At 44.6% G+C, this 12,624-nt stretch overlaps 1 protein-coding gene across 2 annotated transcripts in view; it reads right to left on the minus strand.

Moving 5' to 3' along the window:
- iqsec3b (IQ motif and Sec7 domain ArfGEF 3b) overlaps positions 1-8,134 on the minus strand; it is a 32,153-nt gene extending 24,019 nt beyond the window's left edge. For both annotated transcript variants that reach the window (XM_026176042.2, XM_026176043.2), the window contains exons 1-2: positions 7,339-8,134; positions 1,887-1,961 (exon numbers count right to left, since the gene is read on the minus strand). In XM_026176042.2, coding sequence (XP_026031827.2) covers positions 1,887-1,961; positions 7,339-7,862 — 599 coding nt within the window. In that variant the 5' untranslated portion in view covers positions 7,863-8,134. The remainder of the gene's footprint in view (positions 1-1,886; positions 1,962-7,338) is intronic.
- Positions 8,135-12,624: the final 4,490 nt, after the last annotated feature.

Genomic DNA, 12,624 nt, shown 5'->3' on the forward strand with positions numbered 1-12,624 from the left:
TTTTCTCATAGTCAAAACCAGAAACCTCCTTGAATGTGTGCGCATGACGTTGTGTGCTTGTTCACTCTTTCTTCCTCCCAGATAAGGCTTACTCTAATAATTTTTACACGAAGAGGACCAGTGCTAAACGGGACCAGGGAGAACAAAAAGCCCGCTCATGGTTAAATAATGACTGCATCACTAAATTTCCTCTTTGTTTTCTTTGATTGCTGTGAAAGCAACTATTCTGAGTACCGAGCTAAAAGTCACAGATAGGGCCAGAGACGCTTGCTCTTATCATTAAATGAGATAAAGTTAGCGAAAATAGATGGAAAAAGAGAGCGTGGGACCAGAGGAAAGAGTGCGATAGGAAAATAGAGAGGAAACAGGAAGGTTGAGACTGTGTGTTGGGGTGTGCATGCTGGAGGCTGTCTATATCAAAAACTCTATTAAAACACTGCCATGCCCCAGTACTGCATCAGAATACATTAGAGTACATTAGAATACATTAGAGGATTTAAAAGCAAGAGTCAGCTATTAATGCATCTGGACAGCAAAAGCCTCTGTAATGATATGGGCACCCTCTCTTCCTCTCGTACACGCTCGCAAACATAGACTCCTGCCTTTGCTTTTGTGTGACAAGGTGGCAAGATTTGAACATCTGTCAAAACGCATTGCTCACAGTCCCACGGAGACCTAAAGTACTGTACAGCCAGGGGAGAACTCGCTCACACGCGAAAAGGCTGAGTAAAGGAGAAAAGGCACACCAGTTTAAGCTAGAGGCAGATCTCGTAGCATCTCTTGGGAGGTTTGTGTGTTCTGATGGATTCAGTGAACATCAGCGCGTAGACGTGGGTGCAGGTTAGCAGCCACCGAGAGCACAAAACTTTGTGTAACGATGATAATAATGAGCTACGGTGTTACACATCTCCGCTACATCTCATCATCATCTCAGCTGGCTGTCCACTGCCGCTGTGCCATTAGCCCATCCAATCAGGGATATGTGGGTGTAGGAGTAAAGTCATCAGATCAGAGAGAAGAGAGGGATTCCAGACAGACAGATGGTGATATTAATAAAAGCAGAATAAGTGAGAGACTTGATAAGGAGGGATGAGATAGAAATAATTGCAGTGAGCTGATTAGAAGAGTCTTCCAACAGACAGATAAATAATGAGAAGAAATAAACAACACAGGGAGGAAAACTACGCCATAGCAGATGAAGAGACTGGAGGAAAAGAAATAGACCGGGAACGACTGGATTTAGAAACAGAGCACAGAGGATTAGAAGATGGGAGACATTCGGGAGGAGGGTGGAAAAACAATAATCATTGAGAAACATGACAAAATCAGCTTTTCACAGTTTTAACGGCTCATTCAAAAATCCAAGTGAAATGTCATGCATTCCCACACATCCTCATACACAATACTTTCTACATACTCACAAACAACTCACATCACAAACAGACAGCACTGCCCACGCACAGTCACACGGTAAAAGTCACTACAGTAGATTCTCCAGTTACTATGGTAGTGGCGAGGGTTGCGTCAGAGTTGCCATAGGCGCTTTCATAGTGGGAATATCAGTTCGGTTACCCACACTTCCCATTTATATGCCTATGAATATGTGAGTTACCCTTGAGGCTGTCAGAGGTGTAGTTTAGTCACAGAACATTTAACTATCTTTATGAAATCCATGCACAATAGGTCTATAAATGCACCAATTCACACTCACATGTGGTTCAATAAAGAGCAAGCAGGCTATCAGGCATGCTTAAAGGCCTGGGTGTTGAAATGGCTCAGCTGGCACTAATGCACAGAGTGTATGTATGCAGACTGGATGTTTTACATTGTTGCAAGAGCACACTGTGAGAGAAAAAAAAAAGTCCATTAAAGTATCTTTGGCTTACCTGGACGAGCTAGTGGTCTCAGTCTCTGGATGCTCAGGGGCGGGGCAGCAAAACTGATGCAGCACAGTCTCGCTCCTGCAGCAGAAGAGACAGGTGAGGAAAGCAGTGGGGTGGATAGACTTGAAGGGAAAGCATGTCTTTCAGGTTGTTATTGGTTCAGTTGTTGGATTGCCTTGTGCTAATACGCTTCTCTGCGCCCATTCCCGACATCACAAAAGATCCTGAAGAAGTGCTTCTTGGATGCTGGATTATTGTAACATTGCATTACACAACTTGCCACTGATCCCGGGGTAAATACCCTATGTAGGTCAATTCAAGGCTGAGAAAGCTTAGATAGAGTGGGAGCACTTATGTGTTTGTGTATCCGGATGTGCTCGTCCTCTCCCCTCCTCTCCAATTCAGCAGATCAGTGGTGATTTAGCAGAATTCCCCTAACCCAATCTGGACAGATGGTTATTCTGGCTCTGCTTCCTGTGTTTTTCTTAAGTTCTCATTTTCATTTCTCTCTCATACATTTTGCATTTACATTCATATTTTAAGCACTTTGCTAGTCCTTTTATCTGGGGCAGATTACAACCGAGGAGAACAACGGACAAAAAAATCCCATGCATCACGTGGAAGCTGTTGCCGTTCGACCTTTTCACCTTCCGAATGCTGGACACCTTCCACTACCAGAGGCTTGAAAATTAGCATGATCATCACTGTCCATCCAGCTAAGTTTTTGTGAGGTCTTGGTGTAGTATTGGTCTTTTCATGCTGAGCTGAAAGGATTCGGCTGACAGTGAATTTCTTGGCTACGCTACAGCAAGTCTTCTGACCTGGGCATATTGCTCATGACACAGACCCACAGTGACAGGCAGTCAGAGTCAGTGCAAGACTAGGAATGACAGTCTGAGCTATAAAAAGCTATCGTTTCACAGCAACTTCCACAGACATAAAGGGACACTGTGGGGTTTTTTGTCTTCATTTTTTTAAAAGATGCATGGCAAAAATTATTCATATTTATTTGGTATGAATAATACTGCTTCATCTGTTGCAACACCTAAGCCCCCCAGTGACACCTCTGACACAAAGAACTGCTTTTTGTGGAATTTATAGACTAGTTATTATACCTGGATTCATCTTTTTTGGGTTTTGTTTTGCAGGTTTTGCAGTAATTTTCACACTCTTCTGTTAACAGCTTGATCCCAGGAGGTTCAAAAAATTTCCAAAACAATCATGTTAGATCTGAATATAAATTTTTCCATTGTAGTTGTTGTCTTTGTTGTGCCGTTGATCCGCTTTAAACATCAGGTAAAGCGGGGCAAAAAAGGGAATATATCAAGCTAAGAGGACTTTCTGAAATCACTGGAGCTAAAAACATAAACTGCTCTGTCATACATCTGAAACAAGTAATTTTCAAACATGCTTGTCAAAGAATATTCCCTTTCCCCCCTTTTTTTTAGTACGCAGATAGATGTTTAATAAACAGTAACACGGTCCCCCTCTAGTTTTCCTGCAGGTTAAAACAAGTCTACACACTTGAATAAATCTTACTTTTTAACACCTGATCTACTCTATATAGCCACAAACCTTTTTGTAGTTTGAGACGTTTCCATGTTTTTAAAGTAATTTGATCTGCTTTTTATTAATTTTACACTTGATGAGGTTTTGATGCTGTAAATTGTCATTTAAAAAGCCAATTTCTTAGTATTTCTTAATCTTAGTAAGCACTCAAAATGCTTTGCATTAAAAATCTGATTCAAATCTGTTTATACTGTAGACTGTATTATTCTGCGGGTACGATGCTTTATCAGTTATGGATGTAAACGGGTCGTATGTGGGATTTAGTGTCTTGCTCAAAGGCTCTTCAGTGCGTGAACTGGAGGAGCCAGGAATCGATCACTGGCTCAACAACTGAAGGAGTTTAAACATCCCCGTAAGCCTGTAAACTACATTCCCTGTGCCATTCACCGTCTATTTTGGTTTTGGATGAGATGATGCCAAAATATACTTTGTCTAATGCACATCTGACTGACAGGTGAGCAGAAAAATGAAATTGTGTGAAAGCTCAGAGTTTATGGAAGACACAGCTCAGTCACGGATCTTTGTCATCAAATATAAAAGAGTGTCTTTACACTAAATTGCAGGGTGAAACTATTTCTGAGGCCACAACCTCGATGAAATGGAGAGCCATATGACTGATACTGTTACCACATCAGCAATTGAAAGAAAACATGGAACCCTTTTTCCATTTTGGAAAGTAAATTAATTCGCTTTCATCAAGTTTAGAAGAGGAGACGCACAGCACGAAGCCACATCTCGAGAAGAGTTTAAAGTTACGACTAGATTGCAGAGGGGTTGCTGACCATGGTATTTTTTTGTCCCAGACTACTTGCTTTGAGTCCAGTGAATTAATTAATCTGGCCGAGAAATACTACAGTGTAAAACTACAAATTTTCTTGCTTGCACTTTGGGGTTTGCACAGATTAAATAAAGCAATATGACATTTTAATTTAGGAACTTTAAAATATGCAGGGGGGTGGGTTTGCTTTTTCACTTTTATTTTTCATCTACTCCTGCTAGGCTATAGCTTCGTGTTTAACGTATCAAAATGATAAGATAAAGATCATTCATCCTCTAACTCTCCAAAGGAAAGCAAATACAATATAGCCTATTTTTAACTATACTGGTTTAAATAGGAGCTGACTGTTCAGGCAGTTGTTGTAAGACCTCAACTCCCAAAGTCAACTCCAGTTTGTCCATCATGATGAGAGTTGGAAGTTTTTGTCAGGCTAATATAAAACAGTTCAGCTCTGCTCAGTTTTATTTGGTCATACAGGGAAGAAGAGGCCAGCCTGAGCAGACACACATAGGCTACTCATATACACACTCGCACACAAACACTCAGCGGGTCCATCTGTCTGTACAAGGCACACACGTAACGGCCATTCGTCTGCAACAACACTTACAAAGAGAACAGGTGAATATTTTAACAGGACATGCCTCCTGCTGTTGGCCTATGTTCTCTCTGGCTCTCTCTCTTTCTCTCTCTGTGAGCTCTGTCCTCTCTCTTGCACCTCCCCTCTCCTCTTCCCTGTTTTGTAAGAGCACTTAAAACGCAATGCCTTTCATCAGCCAGTACCCAGTACAAAGTGTAAGGCGAGAGGAGCGATGGAGGAGGGTTGGCATGCAACAAGATCAGCTCCATTTGGACTCAAAAACATTACCAGTTCTTTGTATGCACATTTCATGCCGCCACAGGATAGCAAAGTGTTGTTCAGCCTTTGCATTTGTTTGCCAGACGGATAGATCGTGGAGACAGCTCTTTTTTTCTGTGTGTGTTTTACTCTCTCTTTGTACCTGTCTCAATTTTTGTACAATGAATGTGCTTCTCTTTGCCTCCTCTTCCTCTTTTAACCACCCTCCCATCTCTCTCAACTCCCCTCTCTTTCAGTGGTCCATTCACAGTGTCAGCCTCAAGCTCCTTCCTCTAGACACCTCCAAGGGCTCCATCAAAGACAACAACTGGGCATGCATGTCTCTCTTTCTCTTTATATCTCTCTGCCTTTCCCTCTCCTGAGAATGGCTGATTACTGTTCGCTCCATGGGCTAAGTGGGGCAGATAGAAGGCTCAGCTGGAAAGAAAGACTGAGAATGAGTGGAGGAGAGGATCCTGCCTCTCCCCCATAGGCATATCCATTGGTTTCTGCAACAATGACAATGCAAACATAAATACACTCACAGCCAACCCAATGTAGAACTCTAGTCCACATGTCTCTGTTTGTCACAAAAGTCGATAGTGAGTTAAAATAAATCTTCAAATTAACTGATAGAGTGGGATGTGTGAACGAAGGCATGCCAGCACATATGCATATGCACAATCACACAACTTATACAGGTTAATTAGCTGGCAACAGGACTAATGGAGCAGAGATCTGATTTCCAGTTAGCTGCAGACAGGATGGAGCAGGGAGGTGAAAAGCTTTTCTCCTCCTCTCCTGCTTGGCTTGCCAAAAGCAAAAGTAGACATTAGGTGTTAGGCTACTGGTCTAATCCAAAAGACTTAAAATCACTGAGGGAGCAGAGGCGTAAGGTTGCATTCAAGGACATACATCAGTACCCACAGGAGCAAGAGGGCTATTTAGCCAACTGCTCTGCAGCAGCCTGCTCATCTGGGGGATGTTCTGCTCCAAGCTCTGAGCTCTTTTAATAACAAAAAATTATTGTTATTGTAATTTCTTCCCCTCTTCTTAATTATAATTAAGAATCTGTGTAATACTGTTTCTTGAGCAATAAATTGTCGTTGCAGAGTAAGACGTTCAGGAACAACTTGGGGTCAACGCAGTGCAACAGGGTCCAGAGGAGCAACAGGGACTCTGCACACACACACTCATGCACATGGAGCTGCGACTGTAAGATGCATGATCATGTGCACTTTTGGATTAATATCACTAATGTTAATATGTGCTCCTCTGCACCTCTCATCACAACTTCATTCTGTGTTGCTCCCCTCAGTGGGGGTGGAGTCCCAGAGAGACCAATAAGGGCTCCTGCTGATAGAAAACTTATGAACAGAAAGAACACCACACACACTCTGGCAAAGAGAGAAACATGGGTCTTCCCTCATTAGGGTGATATTCTGTGAAGCTCTGGTGACAAGCAGGAGGCGGTACTGTGTGTGTGTGTGTGTGTGTGTGTGTGTGTGTGTGTGTGTGTGTGTGTGTGTGTGTGTGTGTGTGTGTGTGTGTGTGTGTGTGTGTGTGTGTGTGTGTGTGTGTGTGTGTGGTTTGTGGTGTGTAGCTGTGTATCTCATCTACCAGGGGAACATCAGAGGAATTGAGATCCCGTGGGAGCTTGTAGATCCCTGGTGGTAATTGACAAGGAAAGCCAGCAAACACGGACAGCGGCTCGAGGTGTGTCATCGTCACACGTGAAGCTGCTTCTGTCTCCTGCTGACTCTGACCGCTGCGCTGAGTGTGTTTCTCGCTCACACACGCGCGCCCGCGCACGAACACACGTACAGGCCTCCAGCTGTTTGTTATGTAATGATCCAGTGATCGTGATCCAGTTTCTCATTTAAATAATCCACCTCTTCCTCTCCTGGCACGGTCCTTGGTCGGCACACACATACACAGAGCTGAAAATTGGAAATTTGCAAGCGCCCTCTTCTTTAATTAAACGCCTCTCAATCTGCAGAGCACGCGCACGCACACGTGGATGCGCCTAATTACACAGTTTCAGACAAAAGCTGGATTCGACAACAGGCTAGCCCGTAATATGGAAGATATGAAATTTGTTTTGGCTTGAAGTTGATACAGCCGAATAAGTCAGGTTAACGCGAGAGGTTTGAAATTATGGGCTATAGAGCTACTTTTTGAAAAGCCACTAGGCTATGTATATAGGCATCTGGAGCGTTTTGGCGCACACGCATACATGCAAACAATCAAAGGCTCTAATATTTTCTACTCACTCGGATTTCCTGGCCAGGGCCAGAGACCGACAAAGGGTTGTCGGGGTCATCGGAACCAAAGAGCGGCAGCTGTGGCAACTTCCACCGTTTTCGGACTCACTTTCAACCGGCGAAATTGTGGATGGCTCGGCTGGGACCAGCTGCATGTCTCCTGGGTCCATAGGTTGGGTGGGCGAGGACTGGACAGCCGGAGCCGCCTCGACTTGTGCTGGTGAAGCCGCATCTGGCAAAGACCCCGGACTAGTCTTGAGCGGGGGGTCCTGGGGATGGTGGTGGTGATGATGAAGGCAGCTGGGGTCGGGGTGGTGATGGTGGTGATGGTGGTGATAAGGATGCTGTTGTTGTATCCTGACGTCCCGCAGGTGTCTGTTCTCGCCGATCAGCTCATCTACCCTCCGGTCCAGCTCTTCTATTCTTGCACGCTGGGTCTGGATGAGACTCTGCTGATTCTGGACGATGGTGGTAAGCTCCCGCAGGTACAGAATCGCCTGCACCGGGTTTTCTAGCAGGCTGGAGCTCATCATACGCTACCCACAGCAAGAGGAAGGAAGAGAAAGAGAGAGAGGGGGGAAAGAACCTGGACGCGCGGATGGAGGACAGAGGAGATGCAAAACAGCCTATTTGTGAGTGCGGATGAGAAGGTGGCGTGGGATGTCCTTCCGCTCTCCTCTCCTTGATTCTGTTCGGCTGTGGATGAGGCTACGCCGACCAAGTCAGTCTCCACTTCTCCAGTCGTTTACTCCCTCCCTCACTCTCTCTCACTCGCTCTCGCTCTCTCTCAAACACACACATACACTGCGCTGAGTGGTGCTGATGAGAGCAGCCAGCTCCAGATGTGACAGCAGGGAGGAGGGGAGGTGCTCGAGGATGGATGCGTCACTGCACGCACAGACACGAGCACGGTCCTAGCACGCGCCCTATAGGTAGCTACAAGGAGTTCTACGGAGCATCTTTAGTTTGTGGACTAGTATGTGAAGCTGATTTATTGCACACAAAATCCTTTTTTCTTTTAAATCTAAGAATTTGGTTAAACAATCGCAAGGCGGTGTATTTGTGTAGCATGTGCATCTTACGATGCATCTTGCCCCTGAGCTTTGTATGTAATTTAAAGGCCCATAAAAACTAAGTTAAAACTATAAATGCTCCAGAATGTGAAATTAGTTCGTACGAAATTGTCTATATAGAAATAAACAATACGGAACAAAAAAAAAGGGGGGGGGGGGGGGGGGGATGTATTACATGCAAAGACAATTGAACGTCTCATGGTGCCTTGACCTAAACACTCATTCACAAAAGTCAAATAATACAAAACTTAGAGACTTTTATATTATTGTTTGCTTATTTATGTTTGCGTTGCCTATACTTTTTTTTTTTTGGCCTGTCCCGTTTGTCTCTTTGCCATCAGAATTGTTGTCTAAAGGCGAAGAAAGATGCCCAACGGATTTACTTTGCCAAATGGACCATCCCAGCCTTGCCGTAATGGTCTATTTGATTCACCTTTTATTGTTTATTTTATTTTATTTTCACTTGCTAAATATGGGACAGACTTGACTGGGGAAAAGAAAGGGGAGAAAAAAAGAGGGAAAGAAAAACAGCGGGGAAGAGGGACGGGGATAAAGGGCAAAAAACAAAAACCAACGAATTAAGCAGACAAAAAATACATGTATCAATCACCTGGATCACCTGTTGAGAAAGAAAAAAGAGAAAACAAGCAGAAGAAAAAAAAAGAGCAACATAATAAACAACATCACGATGATCTATGGGAATATAACAGTAAATACTAAATGTTAAACATTATTGTGCAGCACGTAAGATCGACAGCACACAGTGTGCTTTGAGGTAGGAGCCAAAAAGGGTGTAGTGTGTGTGTGTGAGAACCCGTGTGTACACCTGTGAGCATGGTCGCACTTGTTTTTAAAAGGTTCCTTCATGTAATGAAGTGCAAGAGGGTGTGGGGGGCCACAGCCCTGTCCTCCAGGGCATGAAGCAGGTATGGAAGAGATCAAAACTCCAGACATCCAGAGGCCCTCAGAACACAAGAGACCAAGGAAGACCAACAGAGGGGCAGCCAGAAGCCGGGGGGGGGGGTTGCAGTGACGCGCCCGTGAGCTCCGTCGGCAGCCAGCTGTGCCAGAGTGACCGAGCCCCAGGCCGAGAGGCTGAGGGCACCCCACCCCCGAAGTGGCCCGAGCGAGCCCCAGGCTCCAGGCCCCGACAAGCAGCCACCAAGAAGTGAGGTTCTTTGTGTCCTGGACGCCCACCCCCGGACACAAAGAACCACCAACGCACCGATGTCTGAGGGCGTCTGCTACTGGCAGGGGAAGTGGTGGGGGGAGATAGGCCTCCATACCTTGGAGGGCCTGAGATGTCCCCAGAGAGGTGGCGTCTGATACCCAACCTGACATATAGACACAGCCATACAGGCACACACAGATACAGACATCCATTCCCACCCTCATGCTCTCATATGCAATTACTCAACACTCATCCAACGTGGAGACAGACATAGGTACCCTTGCCCCTGGAGGGGGAAACTGCACCCAGACCCAGGTAGTGTTACCCTTTTCCCTGGGGTGGAGAGAAGCAGACTGCCCCGACTCGGCAGCAGCAGGGAGGCCCCACATTCCAGACCCCAATCAGACGGCCAACTCCTCCTCCCACCCCGTCATCCACTCATCTTCCAGACTACACAGGATAATAGACGCCCAGGCTGAGATCTTCCTCCACCTCTCCTGTATCTCCCCCTCCTGCAGAGTGAGTTCCTGAAGGAAGAGGAGACCTCCTGCAAGATGTAACAGCCTCCCCCACCAGTAGAAGAGCCCCCCAGGTGGCTCGATGCACTGGCCCCCATACACCCACCCGCCCACAACCCCAGCAACACACCAACCAGGACCCAAGCCCTCAAGGCCCAGCCAGGGCCCCAGCCCAAAGACGGAGCACCCCCAGAACCCCACGCCCGTCCCGGACCCACCCAGGGGCAGCCAGGCTACCAGTCAGTAACCCGCGTCCATCAGCACAGACCCTCCCCTAGCCCCGCTGCACGCAACCACGAGGAAACCGTCACCTAAGAGCCAACAGAGCCCTTAATAGGCCATGACCGCAACCCCGGGTTGAGCCCTCCAAGGAAGATGCTCCTGGGGAATCCCCCGACGCCCCAAGCCTATCCCTGCCCCCACACCAATCACAACAGCAAAGGTGGGACCAAACTATGACCCCCCACCCCCACTAGGTGATGGAGCTGATCAAAGGAGCCTAGAGTAATTGATCTGATGTGGTGGCAGAGGCTGTATCAAGACTAATGTAATCTAATAGATCATTTCTATATTATTATTAAGATTATTTTTATTTTTCCAGTTCATGAGGACTGTTTTCTTGGCTATGCATAGGGCAGTGAAAACCATATGGGCTATATTCTTTTCTGTAGTGACATTATCTAAGCTGCCCAACAAACTCACTAAAGGGGAAGTTGGAATGTTACATTTCAGACACTTCGATAAGTCTTCACATATCTCGCGCCAAAACTTCTGAACTGGTGGACAGAACCAAAGAGCGTGGATATAATTGTCCGGTGAATTGGTTTGGCAGTGTGAGCAGTTGTTGGTAGACGTAAAGCCCATCTTGAACATCCAATGACCTGTATAGTGCACTCTATGTAATATTTTGTATTGAATTAATTGAAGACTGGGATTTCTAATTAAATGAAAGGTTTTTAAGCAAATCTGAGTCCAGAAGTTTTGGTCTATCAAATGGAATAAATTCTGATCCTTCTAATATATGTTCTAAGTATTTGATTCCTTTACCACTCCAATCTGGAAAGTTTATCATATTATTGTTTTGTAATATGTCAGGGTTGTTCCAGATAGGTGTACGTTTGCATGGGATTAATGAAGACTCCGTCAATTTTAGAAACTCCCACCATGCTGTCAGAGAAGAGCTGATGCTGATGCTTTTGAAGCATTGATGTCGTTGGATGTTTGAGCTGATAAATGGTAGGTCTGAGATCTCTAGATTATTGCGAAGTGCTTGTTCTACATCTAGCCAAGGTTCATCTAAGAGGGTATGTTTTAGCCATCCTGAGATAAACTGAAGCCTTTTGGCTAGTAGTGCTGAAAGTTGGTAGTTGTGATCATTGAGAAGAAATAATTTATTTTTGGTAAGACCATCATTTTTATAGCGGCAACCCTTCCCATGAGTAATATGGGTAAACATTTCCATCTAGCCAGATCGCCTTCTACTGTCTTTAAAAGTGGGATATGGTTTAATTTAGTCAGATCTACAAGCTTGGGAGAAACATTAATACCTAAATATTTTATATTTCCCAATTGCAGTGGTGTAGAAGAAGAATTATGGAAGGAGCAATTAATCGGGAGGACTGTAGATTTTGATCAGTTAATTGAGTAATCTGATATTCTTGCAAAAGAGTTTATCAATTCAATCACCCCAGAGATATTGGTTTGTGAGTTTTGGAGAAAAAGTAACACATCATCCGCATAAAGGCTGATTTTATGTTCCACGTTCTTGCATTTTATGCCCTTAATTACTGAATTCTGTCTAACTGCTGCTGCTAGTGGTTCAATAAAAATTGCAAACAGTGAAGGAGAGAGTGGGCATCTTGCCTGGTGCCCCTCAGGAGACAGAAGCTGGAGGATGCTTGGTCATTTGTTTTGACACAAGCTGTTGGGAAATTGTATAATATTTTTAACCAGTTAATGAAAGAGGTTCCAAAACCAAATTTGTGTAAAGTTGCAAATAGAAATTTCCAATTTACTCTGTCAAATGCTTTTTCTGCATCTAAAGAAAATATTGTCGTTTCAAGGTTTTTACTGTATAAGTAGTCCATCAAATTAAGTAATCTACGTGTATTTGTTGATGAGTGCCTACCTTTTATGAAACCAGTTTGGTCAGGATGAATTAAGAGGGGGGTTATTTTCTCTAATCTCTTTGAGAGAGCTTTGCAGATTATTTTAAGGTCTACATTTATAAGGGATATTGGACGATAGCTTGAGGGATATACAGGGTCTTTGCCTGGTTTTAGCAGGAGATTAATGTTTGCAGAATTCATATTTGATGGAAGTCTGCCCTTTTCTTTGATTTCCAACAACGTTCTGTAAAAAACTGGTGCTAGAATCGTCCAGAATTCTTTCTAGAATTCTGCAGGAAAGCCTACACATTTTCTGAGAAGTGCTCTTGCCATTTACTTCTGCTCTTAGCCAATACTTCGGTTTACTGACGTAGTTCAAGCGTAGGCTGCACTAAACGAGAGATTTCCGAGTGTTCCTGAAAGCA

The sequence above is a fragment of the Astatotilapia calliptera genome, chromosome 7 (assembly GCF_964374335.1).
Source record: "Astatotilapia calliptera chromosome 7, fAstCal68.1, whole genome shotgun sequence".
NCBI lineage: Eukaryota > Metazoa > Chordata > Actinopteri > Cichliformes > Cichlidae > Astatotilapia > Astatotilapia calliptera.